Genomic DNA, 14232 nt, shown 5'->3' on the forward strand with positions numbered 1-14232 from the left:
TTTTCCCTTTCATGTGTTTTATAGGTTTGTGTGCAAAGGCTAAACTCCCAAAGTTGTGCCTGTCTCTCCTCCAGTGTTGGTATCAGCAGTAGGGGGCGCCAAAGGGAATTGTAAACTTGCAGTAAATTATCCTTGACTTATTAAAGGTGATATTTAGCTGCTCTTTGTTCGTATATATAAGTAAATTAACACCCATTGCTATAAAGTTGTGAACTTGAAATCTCAGGGCACTGTGATAGGCGGCATCTAACTTTTCCAGGCAATGGGCAGGTGCATTCATATAGATCAAATCACCATAGCACAGGTAAAAAGGTCACAGTGACTAGCCTTTTCCTGGCTTCAAATGAGAAAAAGGACTTGTTTCTGAAAAAGAAACCTAGTCTAACCCTCAGCTTTTTAAGCAGATTAATGAACTGAAGTTTAAAAGTAAGACAATCATCAAGCCAGATACCAAGGTATTTACAACAGGTAACCACTTTGAAAATGGAGGACTGTCTAACCTTAAAGGGGCTCTATTCTTCTTATTTTCAGGTGCATATTGTATTTAGTGTCCCTGTCCCTCAGTGTTTCTCAAAGTGGGGGGCATGACAAAAAAAATATATTAAAAAAATATATTGCTTTGTCAATTCCGAGTCACTGAGTGCGGGACTCTTGACAGTTACCTGACAGAACACGGACTGAAATGGGAGAACTGTGTGGGCTTTTCCTCGGATGGCGCACAGACCATGTCAGGGTAAAGAAGGGGACTGCAGGCACTTATCAAGAGGGTCTCGCCCAACGCCCAGTGGACGCACTGTTTCATTCACAGAGAGGCTCTAGCATCAAGGCAGCTTAGCCACGAGCTAAACGAGGTTTTGACTGAAGTTGTTAGAGCGGTCAATTTTATCAAAATCCGACCCCTGAAAGCACGCCTGTTTAATTTACAAACTCTTCAACTAGAACCCTAGTTATATTTAAAAACATTTTAGAAGACCTCACAAAATACTTTAATGTAGGAGTGTGTGTATAACAAGTCACAGAGCGTGTATTGAGATGGAACATTTGTAATATGTGGTATTTGGATATTTCAATAACAGCAGACCTGCTCTCTGCTCTTGTTTCGTGGCTTTTATTCGGATTGCATCTCTTCTGGTTTCACCGGTTTCCTCTGCGGACAGTCTGCCTCACATTGTTGGTATTTATTGGCTATGTTTTAAACATTACTGCTTTAATTCATTACTGCTGCAACTATTGATTACATTCCTCATTTAATTATCTCTGGATTTATTTCTATATCAAATGTTTGGTGTATAAAATGCCGGAAATGTGTGAGAAATATCCATCTCAGTCTCCAAGAGTCTATAAATCCATACCATAGACTATATATATAAAGGTCCATACCCACAAATATTCACTTTAATTATATAAAACAGAGAAAAGATAAACTTCTATATTTTAGAAACTGATAACAGCATTTAAAGAAATCATCAAGAGTGACTAACTATTAATGAATTCAAATATAAAAATAGTGTGAGATTGTGTAATGTTGACCCCCTAATCCTCTCTGCTCTCCTTGCATGATTCTGTCATACTGCGCTAAACTCTTTATCCTGTTGTATGTTTTAAGTTTTAATGGCCAATTTGAACATCAGATACATGTACACAATATGGAAATGAGTCCCAGTTTCATAATTGCAGCAGAATTCCTGCTTTTGAAGGTGTGTGTGGTGTGGCTGGATGTCTCTGTGTGGGCTGGCAGGACTGGCTCGTCTGGTATAGACAGCCTTCGGGTCCCTCATGCTGCTAGCAGGCCCCTGAGGCCCTTGAGGACATTCTGGTTATGCCCCCGCCCTGCTGGACACCGCCTGCTCAGACCGGTTTGCTCTGAGGGGCTTCGGGGCATCACAGTGGCCCCTGCCCAACCCCTGTCCAGCCTCATAAAAGGAGCCCGTGGCCCCAGCAGCTCTTCACCCTTCGCTCAGAGCCGACCACCAGCCGACACTCAGCCATGTACTCCAGCAACCGCAGCAACATGTCCTCCTCATCCCGTCGCGTCGACAGCATGGGGGCCGGCAGTGTGTACGGAGGAGCCGGAGGGTCCGGAGTCCGTGTCTCCCAGGCCAACTCGTCGTTCTCCGCTGGCAGGTCCTTCAACCTGGCCGACGGCGTGGACGTGTCTGCCAACGAGAAGGCCACCATGCACAACCTCAACGACCGCCTGGCCACATACCTGGACAAGGTGCACAGCATGGAGAAGGCCAACGGAGAGCTGGAGCTGAAGATCAGACTTTTCCTGGAGGGCAAGAGCCGGCCTTGCGCCCACGACTCCTCCGCCTTCAGGGCCACCATCATAGGCCAGCAGGACCAGGTGAGATTCTATAAAGTTTAGAAAATAAATACAACGCAAAGGGAAAAGGTGCCAAGCAATGCAAAGAAGGCTTTGGAAATAACAATTAAATCATAAAATAACAAGATAAGAACTTGTTGTGAAGAAAGATGAGAAACAAGAAAAACGATTAGATATACAGTATATATTATATCACCTTTTTTCATAAATAGTGTTTAGCTTTGAATGAAATTAACACATTTTACTTTGGAACATTGTAAGATTTTCTTTTCAATCTTTGGGAGGGTTTAAAATGTTAAGTTATTATAACTTCTTATTTTCTGACCAATATTGTCTTTATAAGCTCACATTTTTTAGATAATAAGGGTTTGTAATAATTGAGACAAAGTTTGTTTTCTGTAATAAAGATTCTACTTTAAAAAAATACAATTTAATATAACATTTTACTATACATATCTTTAAGATGAACATTTTTCTTACTTTTGGATCTTTCAGATAAACTTCGCTGCTCGTGGAAACGCCGCCCTTGTCCTCGCCATCGATAACGCCCAGCTGGCCGCCGAGGACTTCAAGATGAAGTGAGTGAGAGACTCTTTTTCCTTCAACACTAAACATAATATAACCTGATTGAATCTGTCTGAATGTTAAACTCTGCTGTGCTGCAGGTATGAGAACGAGCTGGCCATGCGGCAGTCGGTGGCGGCCGACATCACCGGGCTGAGGAAGGTCCTGGATGAGCTGACCCTGAGCCGCGCCGACCTTGAGATGCAGATCGAGGCTCTGAAAGAAGACCTGATCAGCATGAAGAGGACCCACGAGGAGGTGAGACCCTGAAGCGACACGGAAATAGCATTTAAAATGTTAAAAGACACAAGTCTAAAGTGCCGTTTTCCTGCAGGACCTGCTGGCTCAGCGGCAGCAGATTGGAGGTCAGGTGCACGTGGAGGTGGACGCCGCTCCTCAGGAGGACCTGACCGCCGTCATCGCCCAAATCAGAGAACACTACGAGGCCGTGGCCTCAAAGAACCGCAAAGACCTGGAGTCCTGGTTCCAAACCAAGGTGAGAGCTCATCTTACACCACCAGGACTTCCTGTTTAAAGTTTATCAACAATTTGTTTAGTTTTTTCCCTTTATATTTTATTATTTTGTTTTGTTCTTTCATAGTAGTTCAGGTCTTTAAGTTTTAAGATTTTTCTTTCACGTTTACATTTTTTAAACATAATATCAAAGTCACTTATGTTTCAAACTTTTTTTATTTCTATTTTATTTTGTGATTTCTATGAGTGTTTTTAGTTTGAAAACGTTTTTATCAAAGTACATGATCATAACTTTAATAACAAACTTTCCCTCACAGACAGCCGAGCTGAACCAAGAGGTTTCTGTGAGCACTGAGACGCTGCACACCACCAAGTCTGAGATTGGAGAGGTCAGACGATTAGCGCAGAGTCTGGAGATCAAACTGCAGGCGCACATCAGCAAGGTGCACTATTTACATCTAATATTAAAGATATACCTTGTATATTTAAAGTTTAGAAAATCATGAAAATGGATGTCTAAAAAGTTTTCCCTCTGTTCTGACAGTTTGAGGAGATTTTAAAGTGTTAAGTGAGTCCCCCCTCTTCCTCCTGAACAGAAAGGAGCTGTGGAGATGGCTCTGGCTGAGACCCAGAGCCGCTACTCCGTCATGCTGGAAGGTTACCAGAGGCAGGTGGAGGCTCTGGAGAATCAGCTGGGCCAGCTGAGGGGTGACCTGGAGAGGCAGGGACAGCAGTACCAGATGCTGCTGGACATCAAGACCAGACTGGAGCTGGAGATCACCGAGTACAGGAGGCTGCTGGACGGAGAGAGGTGAGCCCAAGGAAAAGTTGTCTCTACCCACAATCTAAGTTCATTGTTAGAATGCTAACATCAGCCAGTTTTTAGAAATCACAGGGTGCATCTGAGGTTACTGTGGGCGTGCATTGCTGACGTGAGTTAATCATCTGAAATAAGTGTTAGCATGCCAACATCAGCTTATTATCAGTTAACACTAAGTGCAGCTGAGTTGAGCGTGTTTGCAGGCTGACATGAGCTAAGAAAAAATAAATAAGTAACAAATAAAGCTGTAATAACTGAATTATGTTATTTCCCAGCCTTGTCACCACTACCAAGACCATCACCAGCACCAGGTGACCATCACGCAGGGAGTGGACCAACACGGAAATGGGATCAACAGTAATTAGCTTCAAACTCTAAACAGACTCTGTCTGAGCGTCTCCAATACAAATAAATGGTAACATTGTTCCTGAGCTTCATTTGTTTTACTTACACACTGATGATCAGCTGCTGCTGTGACATCATTAACGAGTCATCTCTGAAACATTTGGAATATGTTCTATCTATTATCTTTGCACACAATATCTTTCAATATTATTTTATCACCAATGAATATATAGATACATAATTTAGTTGCAAAATATACTAGGTCTACCATATGTTTTGAAGTGTCCTTAAGAGCCAAACAATTCATGGCACAGAGCAGTGGCGGCTGGTGGACAATATTTTTGGTGGGTCTGTTGATATAGTGAGTAACATTTTTTTTTTGGGGAGAAATGACCCCTTAAATTGGGACTTCTGGTGATGTAATGGCCCCATAAAATCGTGGTTCTAGGGCCAGGAACAACCAGGCTGAGTCGGGCTGAGTATGCTAAACTGGAGAGAGAATCGCTGTCAAGGGGGCTACAACTACAACAAGATGAACATATTTGACCGTGATTTAATTGTAATACACGTTTCAAAATGATGCCGAAGTAACAACATACTGATACCGGATAGTAAAAACCATGAATTAAGGCTTTGACAAGTCTGCAGACAGACGGCAGGCGAAAAACCTTTTTAAATGCGTGTTTTCTAATGGAGATTTGGCTAAGCTAACGTTGTAAATGCTCCGACCGTCCAAACTCACAACAACGGCCTATACAGACATAAATAAACCAGCGACTGTATTCGCCATGACACAGACAGTTTGTGGTTTGTACTTGTTTAACTTTTGTCTAGTTTCTGAACAGATATGAAGAGCTGTGAGCTCTGAGTGCTAAGAGCTAACGGCTGTGTTGTTTTCCTGAGGAGCTCATTGAAGATGACGTCACGGCTCTGCCTACACTGCGTTACTATAAACTACCCCAGTTCCTCACGAGTCTAAAAAACAACTCACGTCAACGCACGTAAGCAACGTGGGCGCCAACGTGAGTGACCTCGTGACAAAAATATTTGACGGCGCTGATTGGCTGAAATTATGTTTCGGCGGCACAGTTTACTATTGAGACTTTTGCAACGTGCTGGTTGCTGCTGTTTGGCTCGGGGGCAGCGCCCCGTAATGATAAACTAATGCCAAGGGCAAGGCCAGGCAGGAAACATGTGACTTATCAGCAACTTTAGACATCGTAACACAATTTTAAACAAGATTTTATTGTAGATTATACATTTTACTGATACTAATTGTATGATATTTACCTTGTTCATTAAAAATAAAAAATATAAAATATATATTTTTTAATTTAATTTTTTTTTTTGTATGTGGGAAGAGGTGGGGCAGCGCCCCTAGTGCCCCTATGGGCCGGCCGCCACTGGCACAGAGTTATTGTAATAATAACAGCAGCTCACTATAGTTCTCTGTTATAGATCCGTGTAGCACAGATTTATTAGTGAACACAGCTCACTTGATTGCACAAGGATCCGTTAGAAAAATGTTTAAGAAAAGATTAGTGATAGAAACCACTGATATGTGTTTGCCCCCCTTGCAGTAGATTCCCTAGGGGTCACACATGCTGGCTATTATGTGTTTCGCAACATGTTCTATGGCACGTCTCTTTATAAGACGTTTTCGTATTTCCCACAATTAGAAGTTGCCAGTATTAAAGTGTGTACACCCTGGAGGTTCAGGGGATACGAAACACAGTGGTGTTATCACATTTAAAACATATAATTAATAAATGAATTAATATACCCACATGACACCTAAGGTCAGAAGAGCTTTATTTAACAGCTGGTCTTATGTCCCTGACCCCGCCTGTTGTTCATTGATAAGCCTGAAACATGCACTTGTCAAGGCTCAGAGGCACATTTTGCAAATATGGCAGTAGCCATCGATCATCTTAAGATAAGATAAGATATACTTTATTCATCCCAAGTTGGGAAATGTTTTTGTTACAGCAGCATACTAGGCCTACTTTGTTCTACTCCACTACAATTCAGAGGTTAACCTGGTATTTTTACTCCACTACATTTATTTTAGTTACTTTGCAGATTCTGATTAATGATGTGAAATATAAACAACCCTTAAATCAGACTTTAGTTACACCTGAGTCAAATTCAGGGAAGGTGATTGTCAAGTGCCAAAATAAACTATGCAATATGTTGGAGCTCAAGTACTTTGTCAGACTTCATATTTATCTGTGGATAACCCCAACGTTTTTTTCTTATTCAAAAGAAGACCTTAACTTAAAGTATTCTTTCATGTTTAAATAAAGCCTTATAAGTTTGTCTGTTTTGCACATCCTCCTGTTAATATCTTTGGACGTCCTGCACTAAACTGTTTTAGAGATCACTACAGTATCTTCTTGATATTTTCTATTCTATAGTTCTATCATGCCTTCTACTGTCCCCCAATGTTGTATGTAGGCTACTCTTAATATTTAAATGTTTTCATCAAATAAAACGTATTCAACAACAAAATTCAATAACGTGCTTTAACCACTAGGCGGTGCGGGTTAAAAAAACAGTGGTGTAGTTAATAAAACATAATAATATCAAACATAACTATTAACTTTATTGTGAAATTAAAACAGAACATTAAAGGAAAATACAGTTTCAGTCTCTCGATTTGAAGCTTATGTATTGTACCATGAACCTGTATAGACCTGTAACAGTCAACTGCATGAGGCGTTGGAAAGGTAGTAAATAATATCTTTAAAAACTACAAAAGAAAATCCCTTTCTATCAGCTGTGCACCGTTATGGTGTAAATATAACCTATCTACCAATTCGATCAAATATAACAGTCAGCCGAATTAGTGTTGATACTGCGAGGAGACGTATTGTGTGAAAAGAAATGGAAGATGTTGTTTAATTGCTAATATATTTATGATCTACGTCATGTATTCAGTTTTGGCGGCATTTCTTACAGTTTGTCAAAAGGTTTTCTGATCAGGGCTCGATAAACAAATATCTACGGCAGATATGTAATATTTAATGCAGCCGGACCGTGTATTACAATGCCGTTATGTGATGACTCCCAAAGAGAAAAGCAAGAACACTCGGAATTAAGTATTATTATTAATTTTTAAAATGTTTTTCCAATTTCATATCGGATAAACACCATATCCCGACATGCATTGCGGTGATGTTTTTAGCCCATCAAAACCTCTGAAAAAAGAAAGGTGTCTCTCAGAATCGAAAGAGAAAAACCTATGGGGAAAACAAAAAAAGCATTGTACACAATTTAAACCAATAAAGGATAAACTGATGTTTTTTAGTTGATGAGTAGGTGCAGATATCACTGTTAAATCATTTGATCACTGGTTTTATTATGAAAACGTCGAGACCGGAAATACTGTTTTCAACCCGTAACTTTACATGGAGGCTGCTGCATACCTCAAATCATCTTCGTATAACTACAGATCCTACATATCGACTGGACGTGGATTCTAAAAGTAAAAAATACACTTCTCGCTAGAAATCTAATCAAAAAGCGTTTTAATGGCCAAACTATCCTACAATTTAGGATTTTACAGAGAGGGTTATTTGGGAATAAACGACCATCTGTAACGTTTGCATTCAACGGGAGCACTAGAGGGCAAACACTTTAAACGTAATTATAGGACTTATTAAGCGCTTGAACAAACAACATATTTGGTTTTAATAAGGGCCTGAACAATCGGCCCATTTGGTCGTATGAGTTGGAGGACTTGTTGTCACCATTTACAGTAAAGCAACAGACGCACAAATCTGTCTCTGAGAGTCTCTGAGTGTCTCTGAGTGTCTCTGAGAGTCTCTGGGTGTCTCTGAGTGTCTATGAGTGTCTTTGAGTGTCTCTGAGAGTCTCTGGGTGTCTCTGAGTGTCTCTGAGAGTCTTTGAGCGTCTCTGAAGGTCCTTACACACCAAACTGACACCAAAGAACACTAAAGAACACGTCCCGACAGAACGTCGCCTCACGTCGCCTCAAGTCACCTCACGTCTCCTCACGTCGCCTCACGTCTCCTGCGTCTTGGCCATGTGTCGCTCTGGAACACACCGCAAAGACTTCAGCCGACGGCCAAGTAGCACGTACGAACTGCGCATGCATTAGTGGCAATAACTCTCCCTACCAGCAGGCGGCGGTAGTTTGTATTCGTCATTCAAAAGAGGCAACAACCGGAAGACAGACTGCGTGATACACTGAGAGAAGAAGAACGTGATATAAACAAACAACAAATAGCGTGTGTGTTCCATTTTCACTCTAGCGAGAAGCTCATGGGGCTTTCCCGAACCTGTGTCGAGAGCTGGAGTTAAATGAAATCTCAGATGTGCCTTCTTAATAGTTTGTTTGGGAGTCTGAGTGTCTCTGAGAGTCTCTGAGAGTCTCCGAGCGCTTCTGATAGTATCTGAGAGTCTCTGGGTGTCTCTGAGCGTCTCTGAGCGTCTCTGAGAGTCTTTGGGTGTCTCTGAGTGTCTCTGAGCGTCTCTGAGTGTCTCTGTCACACCTGCACTTTTGAAACAATATCCATAACATTAATCTGGTGCAATTTAACAATTATTTATCTAATATATCATATTCCAATCACTTGTATATAGACTCTTATTGCTATTTTTCACTATTTCACAATTTTAAAATTTGTATTTATTACTTGCACTATTTTTTTTGTTTTATTGTGTTGCACTGTTGGAGGAGCCTGTGACCTAAGATTGTCATCGTCATAACTACACTGTAGCTTTGTACGTATGACCAATAAAAGCCTTGAACCTGGAAAACATGCTAATAATAATAATATAAAATAATGGAGCAGATTAAAAGTTTGGTGTTGAATAATGTATCGTAACAGAGATTCCTTGAACATGACTTCTTTGTTGATTTAAATTGCCTTCTGAAAATATCAATTGTATATAATCAACACATTTGAATTGCAATTAGCTTAAACTCATATCTAAACAACTGCACCCGTAAGTGATTCCTAACACTTGAGAAATCAGTAGAAAATAGACAAAGCAAATAAAAAAAAACATCAATTGATTTCACATTTTACCTTAGGTTAATTAACATAATAGTAATATCTTTAAATGCTTGAAGAGAACATGGTGTTGAGTATTGTTATTTTACACTTCAATTAAGAATCCATTTTGAAGGCCAGGATAAAGAACATCCAAGCCCCTCCACCTCATGACATCACCTGCTGATGATGTCATGAGGTCATCAGCAGGTAAATGATGACATCATCTGCCTTGATGTTGGGTTGGAATTCGGAACATTCAAAACATGCAAGGGTGATTCACATTTATACTCTGGTACTCCCTAGGAACAGGTCGTGTTAATTACAGGTCATTCGGATTCACACTAACTTCTACAGAAAACTACATTCAGCATACGAACAATACAGTCTTTTTCAGAGAGAAAATCTACTAAAGACAGTTACCGTTTTCTACAAAGAAACACGGTTTCATACAGACACGCTTCAATTATTCTAACCACGCACAATTCAAGTCAAAACAAACTGTGCCATGGCTGGAATAATTAGCCAAGTAGTGTGTGAGCAGGAAGCCGCTCAGAGGCTCACGGAGGCCACAAATACCTTCAGCAATGCTAAACTTATAGAGGTTATCAAACACTGGGAGTTCAAATATGAACTTCTGGACAAGTACGCAAAGGACCTGGCAGTGAAAAACAAGCACTGGGAGGTGAGTTGGTCTTATCACCAGAATATGGTGATAACCAGGATCGAGCAGAGGGAGGCTGTAATAAAGGGTCTGACTCAATCAAACCAGTTGCTGGTGCAAAACAATGCCGGATTTGTGCGAGCTGAGAATGGCTGGCAGGAAGTGATCCACCAGAAGGACTCTGAAATCATGGGTCTGAAACAGGAGAAGGAGTCTCTCTCTCACCGTCTCTCAGTGTCCACAAACTGGCAGGAGAAATACAATGCACTGAAGGAGGAATCTTCAAAGAGCCTGGAAGAGAAAAAGGCGACAAACGTTAAAAGCATTGAGAAAGATAACAAGTCCCTGGCAGAGAGGATTAGAAAAGACACGGCAGAGAGAAGAGAGAGCTGGGCTTCTCTAAGCAACTTGATTAAGGATACATTCCAGAAGATTGAGGACAAAAAGTCACATCTGGAGGAAATGTCCACAAAGGTCCTGGCTGTGAAGCAAGACATCCTGGAGGAGGAAGTCAAGGTCGAAAAGAACCAGGAGGAGAAGTTACCCCAGGGCCCGGCTGAGGAACAACAACACCTGGAGACAGTGATGGTGACAGAAGTCCAAAAGATGGAGGATCAAATGAAGAATCCAGAGGAGAAATCCATTGAGGACCGAGCTGAGACACATCACAGCCAGGCAGAGGAAGTCACCTTGATCGAGATAATTGAAGATCAGGAGGAGAAGTTCACTGAGGAGGAGTCCACACAGGACGTGGTTCAGACTCCAGAGGGGGAGGACGAAGAGGATGAGTCCACACAGGAAGTGGTTCAGACTCCAGAGGGGGAGGATGAGAAGAAAGAACCAGAAGAGTTCTTCTTCTTAAAGAAGACCGAAGAGGTAGTGAGGCAGAAAGAGAAAAGCAGAAAGAAGAAAAAACAACAGAGGAAAGGAGTCAAGGATATCAAACTGGAGGAGAAGTTCCCTGAGGCCCAGGCTGAGAAACAGCTTCGCTTGGATGAGGAATTGATGAAACCAGAGGAGTCCATAAATGACCTTGTTGTTGAGACAAATTGCTGGGAAATTAACTTCACACCGATGGCGAAGGTAAAACCGACAGAGAACAACCTGACCAATAAAGACCAGATCTGTGAAACCCCAGAGGAAGAGGAAGAGGAAGAGGAAGAGGAGAAAGAACCAGAAGAGTTCCCCGACTTAAAACAGACCGAGGCCGGAGAGGCAGGCCTCCAGGAAATGGAAAGCGGAGAGGAGACAAAACGCAGCTGGGCAGCAGTGGTGGCCAATAAAGACCAGAGCTGCAAAAGCAGAGAGAAGAAGGCGGAGGAAGAGGAAGAGGTGAAGGAACTGGAAGAAGTCTCCGACTTAAAGCAGACCGAGGCCGGAGAGGAAATGCTGCAGAAAGAGAAAAACAGAAACAAGAAAAAACATGAGAGGAGAAGAGAGAAGGCGTTGAAAGCGATTATGGTAAATGAGATGGACAGCCTGGCCAATAGAGGCCAGAGCTGTGAAACCTCAGAGGCGACGGATGAGAAGAAGGAAGTGGAAGAGTTCCCCGACTTACCGAAGACCGAGGCAGGAGAGCTGGGTCTGCAGAACATGGAAAGCGGAGAGGAGAAAAAACGTAGCTGGGCGGCAGTGCTGAAAGACCAGAGCTGCAGAAGCAGAGAGAAGAAGGAGGAGGAACTGGAAGAAGTCTCTGACCTAAAGAAGGCCGAGGCAGAAGAGGAAGTGCTGCTGATAGAGGAACAGGCGAAGGACCCAGAAGAAGTCTCTGACCCAAAGCAGACCCCCGCGGAAGGAAAGGTACGTATGGGGAAGAAAAGCAGAAAGGATAAAAAAAAAGAGAAGAAAAGAGGAGTATAATAGAAGCCACTGCTAGTTGTCCACGGCGACAGTAGCTGCCTTTTCTTCCCGATCTTCATCTCTCTTCTCCTTCATCTTCCTCACCCCACCTCCATCTACCCTTCCTCCTCACCCTCTCTATCATATTTCTATATAGGGTTTTCTCCCGGAGTGCCGGGTTTTCCCACTTTATCGAGTGATATAAAAAAAAACGCTTAAGAAATACCTCCATACTCCTCAACTCCCTCTCTTTCCCCTTCCTCCTCCCTCTATCCACCCTTCCTCCTCCCTCTGTCCACCCTTCCTCCTCCCTCTCTCTCCCCTTCCTCCTCCCTCTATCCACTCTTCCTCCTTCACCCTTTTCTTCTAACCCTCTCGATTATCTATCAGTTTGGGCTTTCCCTGGTGTTCAGGTTTTCCCGCATTACATTTGTCTACATTTATTTTTTTAGTGCTCTTTTGTTTTGTAGAATTGAATTGCCAAGTCTCAAAAAGTCAGGCATTAAATTCAGATGTTTTTTCATTGAATAAAAATAAAATGTTTAATTAAAATTTGAAAAGTTTGTGTTAAATGTCTCCAACCAACCCTGTCTCCTAAAAGTTACGTTCCCACAGAACTAAACTGCATTCTCAATTACGTTTAGCTAGAAACGTATTTTCTCCCACGTCACGTTTGTTATGAACGTATCTTAAATACGTTTATTTTCTACATATCTTTGCCATTTATTGTCTTGCTTATAATAACGATAATATTCATTTATAAATATCATCTCCAACCCACTTAAACATATGAGTTAAACTAAGTGAAAGGACTGCTGACTGAAGAGGTAACGCACTGTTGAATCACGGGCTGCCAATCCAATTCAGACAATTAGTCGATGAGTTGTCGCACGTTTATGATTATTAATATTATTGAACTGAAAAACTTGAACTTTATTAATGACAATCACTCAAGATGTGTGGTTATTGATCATGTATTTATTTGTGTTATGGTTTGTTAAAGTTAATAACAATGCATTTAATGAGATACTGAGAAATGTTGTGATCTTATCACTTTAATTAACTTTATGATCTGTGTACTAATAACAAAGCATGCAAGAACAGATGTTTGTTATCATGTTAAAAGTTCATTTTTGCATCTCTGTAAACAATGCTGTGATCCTGCAAAGAACATCAGATTTAAATAAATAAAAAATCTTTCATTAATTTACGTGAACTTCTTGTCCGAATGATTGTTTTTACGAGTCATTGGGAGAGACTTAGAGAGATGATTATAAACATGAAGCTGAACATTACTCTAACATATCCTCCTTATGCAATCATTCTAATTCTAGAATGTCATATCTTGTCTTGTTTTGCCTTATACTATTTTATTATGACTTCAGCATATCAGCCATTTCCATCGTTATGGCAACCAGCTGAATGTACCACAGTTATAGTATTAACCCCGATGTATCAGAGAAAAGAAGTTCCTCTTACCTTTAAAACTCACTTGGTCCATTTGTCTTTACTTTGAGATCCATCTAGATGCAACAAAGCGTTGGGATGGACCCATTTGAGCTTTAACAATTTTCATTTTCGTTCATTTAACTTTTCTGCATTTTTCCTCTAAGTTCAGCAACACACTTATGGCGCTTTTCCACTTCAGCACGCAGCACGGTTTAACTTTCTCCTTCCCCCCTTCCTACTTCTCCACCTCACGTTTACTCTTATACATACATTTTTCGCAATTTGTCCCCCCGTTTTCATCTCCTCTAGAGTCTACTCCTTGTCTTTATGTCATTCCTCTTCTCCAACTCCCTTTTTCCTCTTTGAATCTTTTCATCTGTTCTTCTCTCCTCTCAATTATTTCCTTCAGTCATGCATCATCTTCTCTGTGTTTCCTTTACACCTCCCACCTGTTATCCTTTCACAATGTCTCATGTCTTCCCTTGTTGTATTTCTTATACAGTCTGCTCTCTCCCTACCTCATATTGGCATGTCTCATCTCCTCATCCCCTTCTTCAATCTCTTCATCCTCTCTCCTTTTCCTTCTCTTCATCTTCTCCTTCCTTTTTACATGACCTTCTCCCACCTCTGTGTCGAAATACTCATAAAGAATACGTCAAAATGATCACAAACCACACACACATCTCCCCTTCTTCAAACATGGACCCGGGATTTCGTCCCTTCAAACCAG

The 14232-nt window shown here is 41.3% G+C and overlaps 1 protein-coding gene across 1 annotated transcript; it reads left to right on the plus strand.

The window, feature by feature from the left end:
• Positions 1 to 30: 30 nt before the first annotated feature.
• On the plus strand, positions 31 to 4610 carry LOC307020196 (keratin, type I cytoskeletal 50 kDa-like). The gene is made up of 7 exons (XM_079651403.1): positions 31 to 2347; positions 2822 to 2904; positions 2992 to 3148; positions 3225 to 3386; positions 3682 to 3807; positions 3961 to 4175; positions 4460 to 4610. Exons 1-7 carry the CDS (start codon positions 1988 to 1990, stop codon positions 4497 to 4499), a joined length of 1143 nt encoding a protein of 380 aa, XP_079507529.1. The 5' UTR covers positions 31 to 1987; the 3' UTR covers positions 4500 to 4610.
• The last annotated feature ends 9622 nt before the right edge of the window (positions 4611 to 14232 follow it).

This window comes from Notothenia rossii (assembly GCF_949606895.1).
Source record: "Notothenia rossii genome assembly, chromosome: 9".
Classification (NCBI taxonomy): domain Eukaryota; kingdom Metazoa; phylum Chordata; class Actinopteri; order Perciformes; family Nototheniidae; genus Notothenia; species Notothenia rossii.